At 49.1% G+C, this 13,882-nt stretch overlaps 1 protein-coding gene across 2 annotated transcripts in view; it reads right to left on the minus strand.

Moving 5' to 3' along the window:
- Window positions 1-9,681: 9,681 nt before the first annotated feature.
- Window positions 9,682-13,882, minus strand: part of Afap1 (actin filament associated protein 1) — a 117,668-nt gene continuing 113,467 nt past the window's right edge. For both annotated transcript variants that reach the window (XM_075943777.1, XM_075943778.1), the window contains one exon: window positions 9,682-13,829. In XM_075943777.1, the coding sequence (XP_075799892.1) occupies window positions 13,803-13,829 (27 nt within the window). In that variant the 3' untranslated portion in view covers window positions 9,682-13,802. The remainder of the gene's footprint in view (window positions 13,830-13,882) is intronic.

Consider the following 13,882-nt stretch of genomic DNA (forward strand, 5'->3'; position numbering starts at 1 on the left):
GTTTCTATTTCTGTGAAAAGACACTATTTTCTTATAAAGGAAAACATTTAATGAGGGTGGCTTGCTTACAGTTCAGAGGTTTAGTCTATAGTCGTCATGGCAGGAAGCAAGGCAGCATGCAGGCAGACATGGTGCTGGACAAAGAGCTGAGAGTCCTTACATCTTGACCCACAGGCAACAGGAAGTGGCTTGAGACACTGGGCGTGGCTTGAGCATATATAAAACCTCAAAGACTGCCTCCACAGTGACATACTTCCTCCAACAAAGCCACACCTCCTAATAGTGCCACTCCTTATGAGTTTATGGGGACAGTTACATTCAAGCTACCACAGTGCTACATGGTAAGGTTCCAGTTAACCCTATAGGAAACGCAAGGCAGTCTTCACACAGTACCCAGAGAGAACTCCCATAACCAAGCTTCTGGTTTTGAAGGAGTATAAGTAGTAGATATAAAGTTTTTAATCATATATTGTAATAGTCACAGTTCCCTCATTATTTGGCTCTTTGTGGTTCTCCTTTATCCCTGTCATAGAGCTGGAGGGCCATCTGGACTCAGGAGAGGTGGTTTTGGAGGACATTGAGATAAAACATGCTTGGGTCTGAAATGGGAAATCCAGACTCCAGAGCCAGCCTTCAGGGAGCTCAAATAGTGCACGACAAGTTAATGTAATCGCAAAAGCCATTTGTTCCTCTGTAAAACTGAACCCAGCGGTTTACATTGGGCAAGAGACTCACTGTTAAGTCTAGTGTAACTTAAGTCCCTGGCTGGACTTGGGGTGACCAACTGCTTGGAGACCTGTAACACCCCCTTTTATCCTAAGGACTCACTAACTAGAGGGCTCTGTGACTATAGATGAGTCTGAATTCTCCCACCATCTCCTGCAAAGGGAAACATCTCAGGGGATGCTGGGGCTGTGCCTCCTGACAAAAGAAAATCGGGTTTTCTTGCCTAGGAATCTAATTCTGCCCAGGATTGAGAGGGTATCCAAGGGACAACTGTGGAGGAATTTTGAAGCCAACTTGTCCCATCTGCAATGAGGTAGAAGAGAGAGACGGTTTGGGTCAGGGTTGCCCTCTCCCTCCCTACCCAAATTCTCTAGTCCACTGGATGGGCGGGTCCAGTCTGTCACCAGGGAGGAGCCTGTCCTGGGAGGAGGTTGGACTGAAGTCCACACCTGCTAATGGTTCAGTCCCTGCCATTTCCTGGTTTTCTCCTTTGATCTTCAACAGGGTCAGATTGCCATTCTGTCCCCAACTGTGGGGACTTGGGCCCAGATCCCTAGAGCCTCATTGTTATTCAAGACATTGATGCCACCAGTGCTCAAAACATTGGATTTACCATAAACCACAGAAGCTTCAAGGGGCACAGAAGCACCACTTGCCATGTTCTCTCTGCAGCTGCTCTGCTGATCCTATTACCACGGTGAAGACATTTCCAGTGGGCAGTAACTCAGCCACATTCACAGAGCTAGAGACAGAGTCAAATGCAAGGAGGAGGCAGGGAGCCTCCTGCCGATCAGCCCATTGTACAAATGATCACGGTATATACTAGGGGGAGCCCAGAAGCAAGATTTGTGAACCTCATTCTGGGATCCACCTACCTGTCAATTAAAAAATTCTTCAAGTGTCAATCATTTGCAGAAATTCCAGAGGAACAATTTGCATTGCGTATGTTCTGGTTCTGAGAGGGAAGATCCAGGACGCAGAGTTAAAACCAGAAAAACTCAGTATTGGGGGAACAAATGACCCCCGATAGTCAGTCGGTGCTTCCCTCAGAACGGCCATAAACCAGGCCTATTATCAGCCACAACTGCCAGGCAGGGTTGACACTCTGCCTCTGCGCAGGTTTACATCTAGCTGGTCCCCAGGTGAGCAGGCTGGAGGCCGTAGGCAAGAAAATTCCTGGGTATGCAAGTTTCATGCCTGTGACATGGCCCAGAGTCTGGTATCACCCAGTTGAAACAGGTAACACGCAGCTCACGGGTTCTTTTTAACTCAGGCAGCAAGATTTCAAACACGTGCTGAGTCCAATCCAGCCATTGCTATTTGTCATCTACCTCATCATTTCAGCAGGAACCAGCCATCGACATCCACCCTCCCGATTACATCTCTAAAGAGAGGGTAGATCCTCACAGCCAGAGGCCTAAAGCCACCCTCGAAGGAGCGGCCATTATTTAATTGGGAGGAAGCGTCATAGTCCCAAGCATCATTCGGGTAGGTGACGATCACGACACAGCTTGTGGACATCTGAAAGGATATGCTTCACCACTAGGAGAACAATATCCTCCAACCTCCATAGAGCCTTGGGTATAGTGCCCAGCCCGGGGACTAGCCAAGAGTGTGGTATCTGAGGTCGTAAAGCAGCATTGGGAAATACGGCAGTAGTGGAGCAAGATGCTATGCTCTATCTTAACTATAGGATCGAGACTCAGTCCAGATACTCAGAGCCCAGCAACCTGATTTCAGAGCCCCAGAGCCTCACCCATTCTTGTGCTCTTGACTCTCCGACATCCCTGCTCTGCCCGAACCCCTCTGTCACCTCTGGGTTTTTCCCAAAGGTACTTCCTTTTGTGATAACACATGGCAGAAACGGAAGTGCTTAGGAAGCACAGGAACGTGTAACAGCGTATCGAGCTTCACCCAGTAAAACCCGGTCCATCTGATTCTCAGTCTGTGCCTGGACCTGCTTAAAACTCTGGAGACTTCCTGCTTCTGATTACTATTTCACGTGAAAGATCACTCACTGCTTTATCCTCAGTTTATATTTAGACCAAGACTGTGTACAGGAAAATATCAGGTCTTCTTTCCTTCTTTTTTAAATTTTTTAAAATTTATTTTTCAAGACAGTGTTTCTCCGTGTAGCCGTGGCTGTCCTGGAACTCACTCTGTAGACCAGGCTGGACTCAAGCTCACAGAGATCTGCCTGCCTCTGCCCCAAGTGCAGGGATTAAAGGAGTGTGCCATCAAGCCCAACGGCAGATGTTCTTAAGACCCATGGAATGAAGAGTTCCTAGGGGCCTCTACTTCCGCTGACCCATTTTTAGACAAAAGAAGATATATCAGAGCCTATCCCAAATCTTTTTTTTCTCCCTCTCCACAGGGTCCTCTGGAGATTTTACCTACATAGACTTAGGTACTTGTATTCTCTCTTTCCTTATTAAAGACCACGAAAGTAGGCGAGTCTGTTTAGATGTCTGTCCTCACAGATGTGCCTGGGACCCTAATGAACTTCTAATCTCATCTTGCCTGTAAAGGACCCATCACTCGAAAAAGTTTTTGAAATGTTTGACCTTTTTCTCAAATTTATAATCTATAAGAAAGCAAAATAAGCATTCAGAGTGAACGATTTCCTTGTAATCTAGAGAATACAGAATACTCTTTTTTTTTCCTCAGCCTGTTTGTGTCATAGCAACCAGAAAGTGAAAACATAAGCAGGAACCAGGTCACAATGGGGCAGGAACCAAAGCAAGCAGTATACAGGAGAAAACAGAGAAAAACATACTTGGGGGTGCTGGGCACTCAAAGAGAAAGGCATTAAGACCAAGAGGAACCGCCATCTCCAGCAGGCTGATCCCTCTTTGCCTCAGCTCACACCATACCACACCACACAATACAACACCACACACCAAAATACAATACACGCAGCACAACACAACACACACACACACACACTGCAACACTCTCACACTATACCACAACATACACACCTTACCAAACACCACACGTCAAAATGCAACACACATAAACAACACACACTACAACACATTCACACCATTCCATAACATACACACCACACCAAACACAACAGGCACACCATACATACCACAAGACACATACCACTACACACACACCACCACCCACACCACATCAAACACACTACATGCCACACTAGACTACGAACACAACAGGCACACCATACATACTACAAGACACATACCACTACACACACACCACCACCCACACCACATCAAACACACTACATGCCACACCAGACTACGACATACATGCCATACTACACCACACATACACACACACATACAACCACAAATGCCCCTAGAATTGTGACCCCCCAGGGCAAAGTGTGCCCCCAGTGGATATGAGTAGAAATAAGAGAGGAGGCCGGACACATGTTTGTGTGCACGCTGCCTCTCTGCCACATTTTCTGTGCCACAGATGCCCTTTTCTTAAGAATCCAGGAGGATTTTCCAGATTAAAGTCTTTAAAATGTCCTCCAAGCCTTGGACACCTCTGACCTTGAATTATCCCTCTACCTGGGTGCCAGACTAGAGCAGGGCCAGGAGGACAGTGAGACCAAAACCCAACCTTACAGGTGATCCCAGGCTGGCAGAGCGTACTGGCTCATTTTGGATGTCAACTTGATACAAGCTAGAGTCATCAAAGAAGAAGCCTCAGTTAAAAAAATGCCTTCATGAGCTTCAGCTGTGAGGAAGGCGTTTTCTCAATTAGTGATCAATGGGGGAGGGCCCAGCCCATGGTGAGTTGGTGATCCTGGATTCTATAAGAAAGAAGGCTGAACAAGCCATGTGAAGCAAGCCAATAAGCAGCACCCCTCCATGGCCTCTGCATCAGTTCCTGTCTCTAGGTTCCTGCCCTATCTGAGTTCCAGTCCTGACTTCCTTCAGTGATAAAAAGCAATGTTGGAAGTGTAAGCCAAATAAACCCTTTCCTCCCCAACTTGCTTAGAAACCCTAATGAAGACAGGGAGGGGGAAGGTGACCACATGGGAGCTGCGAGCAACCCAGTCTAGGGACAGGAGCCAGGTTCCTGCAGAGAAGCTGTGTTTGTTTGTGCTGGATGGGAGCTGAAGCCTGAGCATTTGGGAGGATATACAAAGACCAGAGAGCCTTGTGTGTGTGCAGTGTAGGAGCTGGAGAGGGAAGAGGGGGTACTTTGGAGAGGGCAGGATTACACCATGTCCTCTTCCTGCTATGGCCCCTGGGCTCTGTATTGATAAGGTCTTTCACTGAAGGTGTGCTGTGAGACCAAGAAATGAAGATGATATTGCAGGTGACACCTCCCAACAGCACACCTCTTCAGCACTCAGCTTCCCCCAGCCCTTCTTCCAGCTCCCTCACAGTCACCCGTGCATGCCCAGGCCCTCACACATCTAACCTAAGTGTCCGGGGCTCAAGTGCTGCAGAGCCTCCTCATGCCTCGAACTGTGCTCTCAGGTCTTGGCCAGGGGCATCAGTAGTGAGTGCCTGGTGACTTACAGAGGGACTGGATTTGCAGAGAAAGGAGGTTCTATGCTAGGGCATCTGTAGGCACTTCCAATGCAGTACATGGATGCCTGGTCCAGCCAACCTCCTTCCATGAGAGCTGTGAGAGGCGTCCATAGCTCCTCTGCTTCATCCCGGAAACACTGGCCGTGGAGATGCCTCGAGGTGCAGGAATAGCAGCCAAGCATGGTTATGTTCTGTGGAACTGGGTGGCGATGCTCCCTTGTCGTAGTATAGATGAGACTGTTTGTAACAAGAATCTCAAACCTAGCATGCCCAGTCCCAGTATGCCCATGCACTTGGCCCAGTCCAGGACTTGCTGGCTCACCGCTGGGCTAACAGCAGCATTGGCAGCCTGCAGCTGATGTCATTATGACCCACGTGTTCAGCTCTGCTAATGACCTACCTAGATCTTGGCTCAGAAAGCAATACTAAGCTGTGCCTACCAACAGGGCAATGATGGGGCAATGGCATCTCAGCGATAATGACAGCTTCAGTCTTGGCCATGCATCAATTCCAGCAGAAGGCACATCCCACAGCTCCATGGGCCATTCTGGCAGTCTCCGTGAAGCAGAAATGAAAACCACTCCATAGTAAGGGGGGGGGCCTGAGTTGCAGTGCCAGCCAGATCTGGAAATGCTCAGACCACCCATGACCACAGCAGGTGCCTTTTTGACACGGCCACAGCAGGGACTGGCGTGAGAAATAAACCCTCACTTCATATTAAGAGCACTGGAGACTCCAAGTAGTGAAAGCAATGCAGTTAATTTTATGACCTCACAAAGTTAGGTCAGCCTAAAGAAAAGGCAAGAAGGACTGGTTCATAGATGTAGTGCAATAAAACCATGGTGTTTGTATGTTCCTAATTACATTTCCCTTCTCCTGAATTCTTCATTGGCTGAGTTCTTCAGGGGGATATAATCTTCAATGGTCTTGCATAATCCCTGCCCAAACTCCCCATCCCCCTGAGTCCCAAGATTCCCCATTTCTGCTCCATCACATATCTGCATGTAACTTTTCAATCCTAGGATAAACTGAGAGAGCCACGGCAAGCAGGCACCAGCTGCAAGCTAAGGAAGACAGGGACCTAGTGCTTCCTCTAACTGCAATTCTCTGATGTGCGCTATACACACCCCATTCTTAAAATGGGCCAGAAGGATCCATTTCTTACTTTTGTGGGACCAGGAGAGGTAAGGGGTGAGAAGGGAGAGGGAGCCCTGGTCATGGACGAGGTCAGAAAAGGAAAATTGTCCCTCAGACCCTCAGGTCACTCAAGGTCAATGGGGAAGCTAGGAAAGGAAGTCATAAACAGCTGAAGTGTGGCGCTCCTCTAAAGGTTTGGCCCACAGAGCCATGGTATTCTGATTGGGTGCAGGGACAGGCTGTGGTAACAGACTGTGGGTTTCTAGTCTGTGGGGGCTAAGTGCTCCCTCTCTCCCAGTGTGTCAGGAAGCAGGAGTCCAGCGGCCTCTGGACCCTCCTCAAGATACACAAAGAAAGCTTGGAGTGAGTCTGTGGAGCGCATGGCTGCAGCCTGAAGTTGTCCTGTCAAGAGCTGACTGAGAACAGGGAAGCAGGGTTGGTGGGACTTGAACTCTTGGAGCGCTGATGGGAAGGTGTGTGGGACTGGGTTTCTGTCCAGGGTGGCATGCTTATAAAGGAAAAACTGGTTTTTAAAAGTAGAAAATATGGATATAGCATTGTTCAGAAAGCAAGCAAGAACCTTCAGGGGCTCTCTTGCTGGCCAAGGGGAATTCAAACACCACTGGCGGAGAGCAAGGAGTAGGAAGGGCTGGGAGCACCATGCACTCAATGGTATATCTACATGAACGTGGGAAAGAAGCCAAGGGCAAAAGGAGGCATCCATCTCAAAACTCTCAGAGGAGACTCCACCTTCTTCAAGGCTCTGCTGCAGCCTGGCTGGGGTCTGCTGGTCCCACCACCTCACAGGCTGTGTCATCTGTTGTCAACTCAGCATAACAATGTCCCCTCTAGAGGTCTCTTCAGCAGTGCAGGTAGAAGCTGAGAGTTCATGTCCCAGAAGCAAAGCCTCTGCATCTCAGGAGCAGGTTTCCTCCGCAACCATTGTGAGCCCTGTAAGCCGGCTATAGTAACAGACTGTGATCTCACAGCTGTGGGTGGTTGTATGATGTGAGGTTCCCCTCTGTATGCTGTGAACATGTTTTATTACCATTAGTTAATGAAGCTGCTTTAGCCTATGGCATGGCAGAACAGAGCGAGGCAGGGAAAACTAAACTGAATGTAGGGAGAAAGGCAGTAGAGTCAGGGAGATGCCATGTAGCTGCCAAAGGAGAAGGATGCCAGAACCTTACTGGTAAGTCACAGATTCATGGTGATACATAGATTAATAGAAATAGATTAATTTAAGATGTAAGAGTTAGCTAATAAGAAGCCTGAGCTAATAGGCTAAACAGTGTTGTAATTAATATAGTTCCTGTGTGATTATTCAGGTCTGAGTGGCCAGGAATGAAAGAGAAGTATCTGCTTACAGGTGCAGTGGGTGGGACACTGGGATACACCTCTGCAGGTCCCTTTGCAGGCTATGATCTGAAATTGGCCCAGAGACAATCTAAGGTAAGCCTAAAAGATCTGTAGCAAAGGGGATATGAGCCTCCCTCGTGGGTGTAGATGTAGGCGTGGTTTTTCTGAGCCTCTAATTTCCATTTTCAATTTTTCCTGACATGGCCCTGGGACTGGCCTGTCTCACTAGACCCCCTAACTTGCTCCTTGGAGACCCAATCAGCAGAATGTCTCATGTGTAGCAGTCAGTATCACATCTGGTAGAATGCTGAGACAAACATCCCCTAGAGGCAGTAGGCCATGACTCTGGACTGGTGAGTCTGCACATGGATATTTAATTGGCATTTCTAGAGGCAGACTGGACCTGGAGCGAGCCATTCTGTAGGCCAGCCAGACTCCCAGAGGGAAGGTTAGCACCCCAGAAAGGAGATGCCCAGTTCTACTCTGATTGGTGCTTCTTGGGAAGGTTTATTAAGGGTATTTGTGAGGGTGCTCTCCATGCTCCTGAACAGCTTGGGCACCCACCTCCAGCTCAAGAGGAAGGCACACCTGTCCCCGCCCACTGAGTTTTTATCCCAGCTGTGCCTCCCCCTCAGGTTTTGACTCTCCAGTCTCTTCCCATGAAGAGAGAACCAGTTTTTTTTTTAACAGTCTTATAAAACTGACATCTGTCGCAAACTTCCCGAGTCACAGACATCTGATAATCTCCTCTGTTTCCTGCAGGGGCTCCTGACGTGCATCTCTGATAAGCTCTGTGTCATTGGGTTACAGACCATACCCCAGAGCCAGAGCGCCCAGCACTCAGTCACCCTCTCAGTTTTAAACACTGAAGAGTCCCTTCATTCTCCAGCAGCACACCAGGACTCCAAACCCTGAGGGCTTGCTTACAAACAGGCTCAATGACTCAGTGGCCAGCCCTGGACAAGGGTGGGTGGGCCCTACCTTCTCAGAGCTCATACAGCTCCAGGAACCCCCACAGACTGAATGCCCGTGGGGAATACTGTGTCCTCACAGCTGCCCTGGAGCCTGGGTCCCATCTCCAGATCCAGTGCAGTAAGACCCTCCATCACCTGTGATAAATGGCTGGGATTCACCCACACCCAACACCTTAGCCATGAGTGGGTTGAGTGGGCCTCTGGGTTTGCCCATGTCCCGAACACCACCACATCTCTCACCACAGTCCCCAGGTGCTTGGACCCAATGGCTCTGGATCCAAATGTCAAGCCTGGTAGTAGGTCCTAGACTTAGCTCCTGCCTGTGGCCACCATGCTCCCCACTGGGCATTTCCTCCACAGTGTTGCTCAAGTTACTGACTACAGCCCCTGAGGCAGGCGGGGCCTCCCTGGGTTGGTTCCCACATCTGTTCTGCTCTCTGTTCACTAGCCAGCCATCAGCTGACAGGGTACCTGTGGAGGCCCCGAGAAGCCTATAAGGCACCCTACTCCTCTCTACAGGACCTTTGACCATCTCCCCAAATCCTCCACAGCCCACCCCAACCCTCCCCTCACCACCTGTCTCCTTGTCCCACACTGGGCAGCAAGCAGCTACTGCCCAGCTTACATAATCCCTACACCTCTCAGAACTCTACAAAGGGATTTTAAAGTTAGTCACCTCACCTAAGATTCCCTACATCTCTATGGAACCTCCACTGGAAGAGTACACCTGTGTTCTGCGGGCTCCCCGAAAGCAGTTTCCAGTTCAGGGGACTGGTTTCTGTTCCCAGCACTTGGCACAGAGCCGGGAGGTAAGGAGGTAGTGACAGTGTCTACTGAGTTAAATACTCAGGTCCACAGAAATATGCCCAAGGATTCTCTAAAGCCGAGGGATTTCTCGTGTACGGCCCCTCCCACCTGTCTGGTGGCCTCCGATGTCCCCGGAAATGACGACTCAGGCAACTCTGGACGTCTTGGGCTGCACTGTGAGCCACGGTCAGGAGGACAAGAGGCTGGGCCGCACAGCACAACTTTATTAAAACACAAACGAGTCCCGCCAATGGGCGCCAGTCGATGGGTACATACTTACAACAGTAGAAAAATCAGTTTGTAAAGCAGAAAAGTTGGATGAAGTGACTACAAAATGAGGGAAATGGGCTGAAAACTAGGGTTCTTTTCATTGCAAGTCTCTCTGCATAAAAATTTTTTACTTTCTGAATTAAATACATTGAGCTGAACAATCAAAATATATTTACAGTCATTCCAAATGGGCTACCAACATAGTTAACTAAAAAAAAAAACCTTTCTCTTTGCTTTGCCTGTGTCTTTCCAAGATTATTTTAAATATGACTTTAGTTTTTTAAAAAATACAATAAGGAAATAATTACATTCATAACGTGAAAACATTTTACAACTTGGAGCCACGAGCAGTTTATTTGGAATACCTAGAATGTAAAAATGGGTTAAAATGGAAAGCAAACCATTGTTAGAAAATCAATTAAAAAACATTATCACATTAGAAACACCTTTGGTCCCTAAGAAGTATGAATTGAAGACTCCACTTTGAAAGGATAATCCAATCTGGTGTGTGGGAAGTAGAGGTTTCCAAAGCCAGTACAGTTCCCAGCTACTGGCAAAGGGTGTCCCTTAAAAAGAAGGGGCGGGCTTCCCACACCAGTGACGTGGCCACACATGGCTTCGGCCTCTTCCCGGGGCTGAGCTGTGTGTAGACAGCACAGGAGTGTTCTTGTTATCTTCAGTCTATTTCACAGTAGAAAACCTGCCCTCTGGTGTGGCTAGTAGTACGTCAGTGGGGACAGGACCCAGACATTCAGTTAATTTAAAAATATGTCATGGATTTGAAATGTTTCTGGTTTAAATGACTTTAGAAGAAGGAAGGAGAGGAGGAGGAAGATGGCAGTCAATCATTTTGATTGGCCACACCCAGGGAATGGACCTTGGAGGTATCCTGTGTGCTGGTGAGGTTGGGTGTGGGGGGAGGACTCACATGGCTCAGGTATCCCCAGAGGGTGGCACAGGGTGGTTATCAACAGCAGGGGAGGCTTGTCCCTTGTCTTTGGGAGGAGAGATCAGGGGCACTCCAGCTGCTGCCTGCATGTGAATTATAACCGGGGGACTGCCAGCCCCACACAGTGGATGCTAAGCCTTCCTTAGTGGCCTAGGGGCCTGGGATATTGCTTTTCAAAGTGGGTTTTCCGAAAGTGCCAGTTCTCCAGTCCATCAGTGTGGGCTTAGCGACAAAGAAACAGCCAAGAACAAACTGGGAAAGTGGCTGAATGAGGGGGATAGCTGGGCGAGGCAGCACCCAGTACCAAGGCATACATAGGGAAGAGACAAGATACTGGCACGAAGCAGGAGAGCAGCAAGGATTCTGGGAGATTCTGAGTGCAGCAGGTCCATACCCAGCTCACAGGTCATCCTGGCTGACGCATGCTCACCCTTGAAAGAACACTGGTACATGAGACTGTGTGAGAGTGAGGGTTCGCACCCGTGCCCCAGCCAGGGACCACAGCAAGCCCACAGGCTAGCATGATGTTTGTATACAAAGGGTTAGTGAACAGACACAAAAGTGGAGGGGACTATGAGAGCTGGTGACATCTTGCCAAACTGTGACAAAAGTAGACCCCAAGAAACACTATGGCCTTGGACAAAGAGGGATCCCAAAAGGTGGGGCACCTCCCATGGTCCAGAGGACCCAACAGCTCACAGAAGGAGGATGGCTCAGCCCTCTGCCCACCTGGTTCCACATGAAGCAGACCTATGCCATGGATGGCTGGGGTCATGCCTGTGGCTCTGGGAGGGTCACAGAATGAGAGCACTGAGCATCCTGACCGGATGTCTCATGGGTGTCCAATATGTACATATATAAATTAAAACTATATTTATTGAACATATACAAATAAATAACTTATTTTGAAGCAAATGCTTTAAACTATCTTTCTGACCAAATCTAAGAACATTAAGGGGAATACAGGACAGCAGAACCCTGTGTTGGGAGCCTTGCCTTCCCTGGGACCTACTTTAGATGGCTCAGTGGAACTTACAGGATCCATGAGGGTAGAGTGAATTACAAGCCTAGTTTCTCAGCACAAGACATAAACACCAGGACCTGGAGCTACTGTGTTCATCAGGACAAACCCATCTGGCATATTTGCTGAACATGGTGCTCTCCTAACATCCTCGCACCATTACAGATGTCCCTCTATGCTGGCCAAAACTGGATGTTAAGTTGGGCATGTTCTCCTTGTTTTGGTAACAATCAAAGCCGGGCACAACTTTACTGGCAAAGCAGGCTGCCATCAGAGTGGCCAAAAGCACTGCTCTGAGACCCACAGGCAACAGATTATGGCAGGTCAAACTCTTTCCTCTCAGAGCACCAATGTCATGTGACATGAAATGGTCACAGCTCCCTGTGATGACCCAAGGGCTCCCATAGTTGCTGCTCGTGAAAAGGCTATATCCCTCTTCCTGGTCCTTCCCCACAGTTCCCTGGCAGAAACTAGTCCACACAGAATCCTAACTGCCCCGTGGAGGAAGGCACGAGAGTGAAGCACCGTAGGACAGTTGAGAAGGGAGGACCTCTAGCTGAGCAGCTTAGACGTCTGGTGTGGTGTCCCTGTCCACTGGTGACCACCTTGCTGCTCTTTGGTGACTCTAAGACAGCTGCATCAGGGCTGAAGCACAGAGCATAGACCCTAACCATGAAGGCTGCCCAGAGAGCAAGCCCAAAAGGCACCTCTACAGAGTGCCTGGGAAACTTTCCTCCTGTGTGTGCTGAGGACATTCTGCACTGGAGTGGGAAGGCTTGCCTCCGACATCACATCACCAGGTTCTCAGTCTCGGGAATAAGCCCATTGCCTGTGTATAACTGGCCCCGAATTAGTCTGCGGGGATGGCTAACTCCCCCTCACTGCCTTCAACTTTCCATGGTGGAAAGGTCTGGACAGTATCCTGGAAGCCCAAAAAGCCAGTTTGACTCTCAGACCCCTAGGATAGAGAGGCTAGACCCATCCGTGAGCTATAGGCTGGGCATATTGAGCAAATGAACTATCCAAGAAACAGTGCACAGAGGTAGGCAGGGGAGGGGAGGAGACCCACCTAGTCAGAACCTGGGCACAGGAGGGCACCTGTGAGCCATGGCTTCAACTATAAAGGGGAGGGAGGTGCTCTGGAAGGATCTGTCTCTGTTCAAAGGTGGTCAAGACTTGACTATGGGTTCTTGAACCTGCTCTATTTCCAAAGGAAGCTCCAGCCCCGACTGTTAGATCTACAGTCAGACGGTGACCAGTATACCTCTTGGGCTGAGGAGTTCCTGCCCGGCAGTAGGGGAGGCAGGGGTCTCAGGTCAAGGCGAAGGGGCAACTGCTAGCCAAGGACTGAAAAGCTCAGTGCTGCCTCTCAAAATACATCATAAGATGGGAAACAGGGCCTCTGAAAAGTCCCTAAAATCTAAGCTTAGCACGTGATAAAAAGGGACATTTTCTTTAAAAGAAAACATTAGCAAAAAGAATGACTTTTCCATCCTGGTAACAAAAGTGTCTGCCCCCAAACAAAACCAAACCTTAAAAATCACTTCTCAGCACTATTCCTCATGGCTTTACCTCCAGTGAAAGGGGACAGGCGGAGGGGGGTGCTGCAGAGACACAAGGAGTTCATGCTACTGTAGAGCAGGACTCTCTGGCAAACAGGATGATGTATGGACTCTGGCCGCACATGGGGAAGGCTTGGGCCACTCCATCTCCCAGGGGCACATGGTCCATGGCTGCAAGCTAGGGTTGAGCTGAGAGCCTCAGAACCATACCTGCCCCATCTGCCAGAGGGTACTTCAAAACAACTTGTCAACCCCTTTTGTTTCTGCTTTCTAACAAGCAAATTTGGACACCAAAGTCTTAAAGTAAATTTTCCTAAAGGGCACCGTCATACAGTAGAGAGCGTGCACGCACGCTGGCCAAGGGTCAGCGTCAGACTCAGTCCAAACTTCTGAAGTCATGCTCAGGCCACTTTGGGAGGCACACGTATGAGGCTGGTGGCAGTACGCAGTCTCTGTCTTGGTGCGGCTGGCCTCCCTCTATGTCCCATTCTTCAGCTCCCACTCCTGGAGAAGAGAGGTGTGTGAGTACAGGTGATTTGATCCTGGCCACCACAAGC

This window comes from Microtus pennsylvanicus, chromosome 12, assembly GCF_037038515.1.
Source record: "Microtus pennsylvanicus isolate mMicPen1 chromosome 12, mMicPen1.hap1, whole genome shotgun sequence".
NCBI classification, from domain to species: domain Eukaryota; kingdom Metazoa; phylum Chordata; class Mammalia; order Rodentia; family Cricetidae; genus Microtus; species Microtus pennsylvanicus.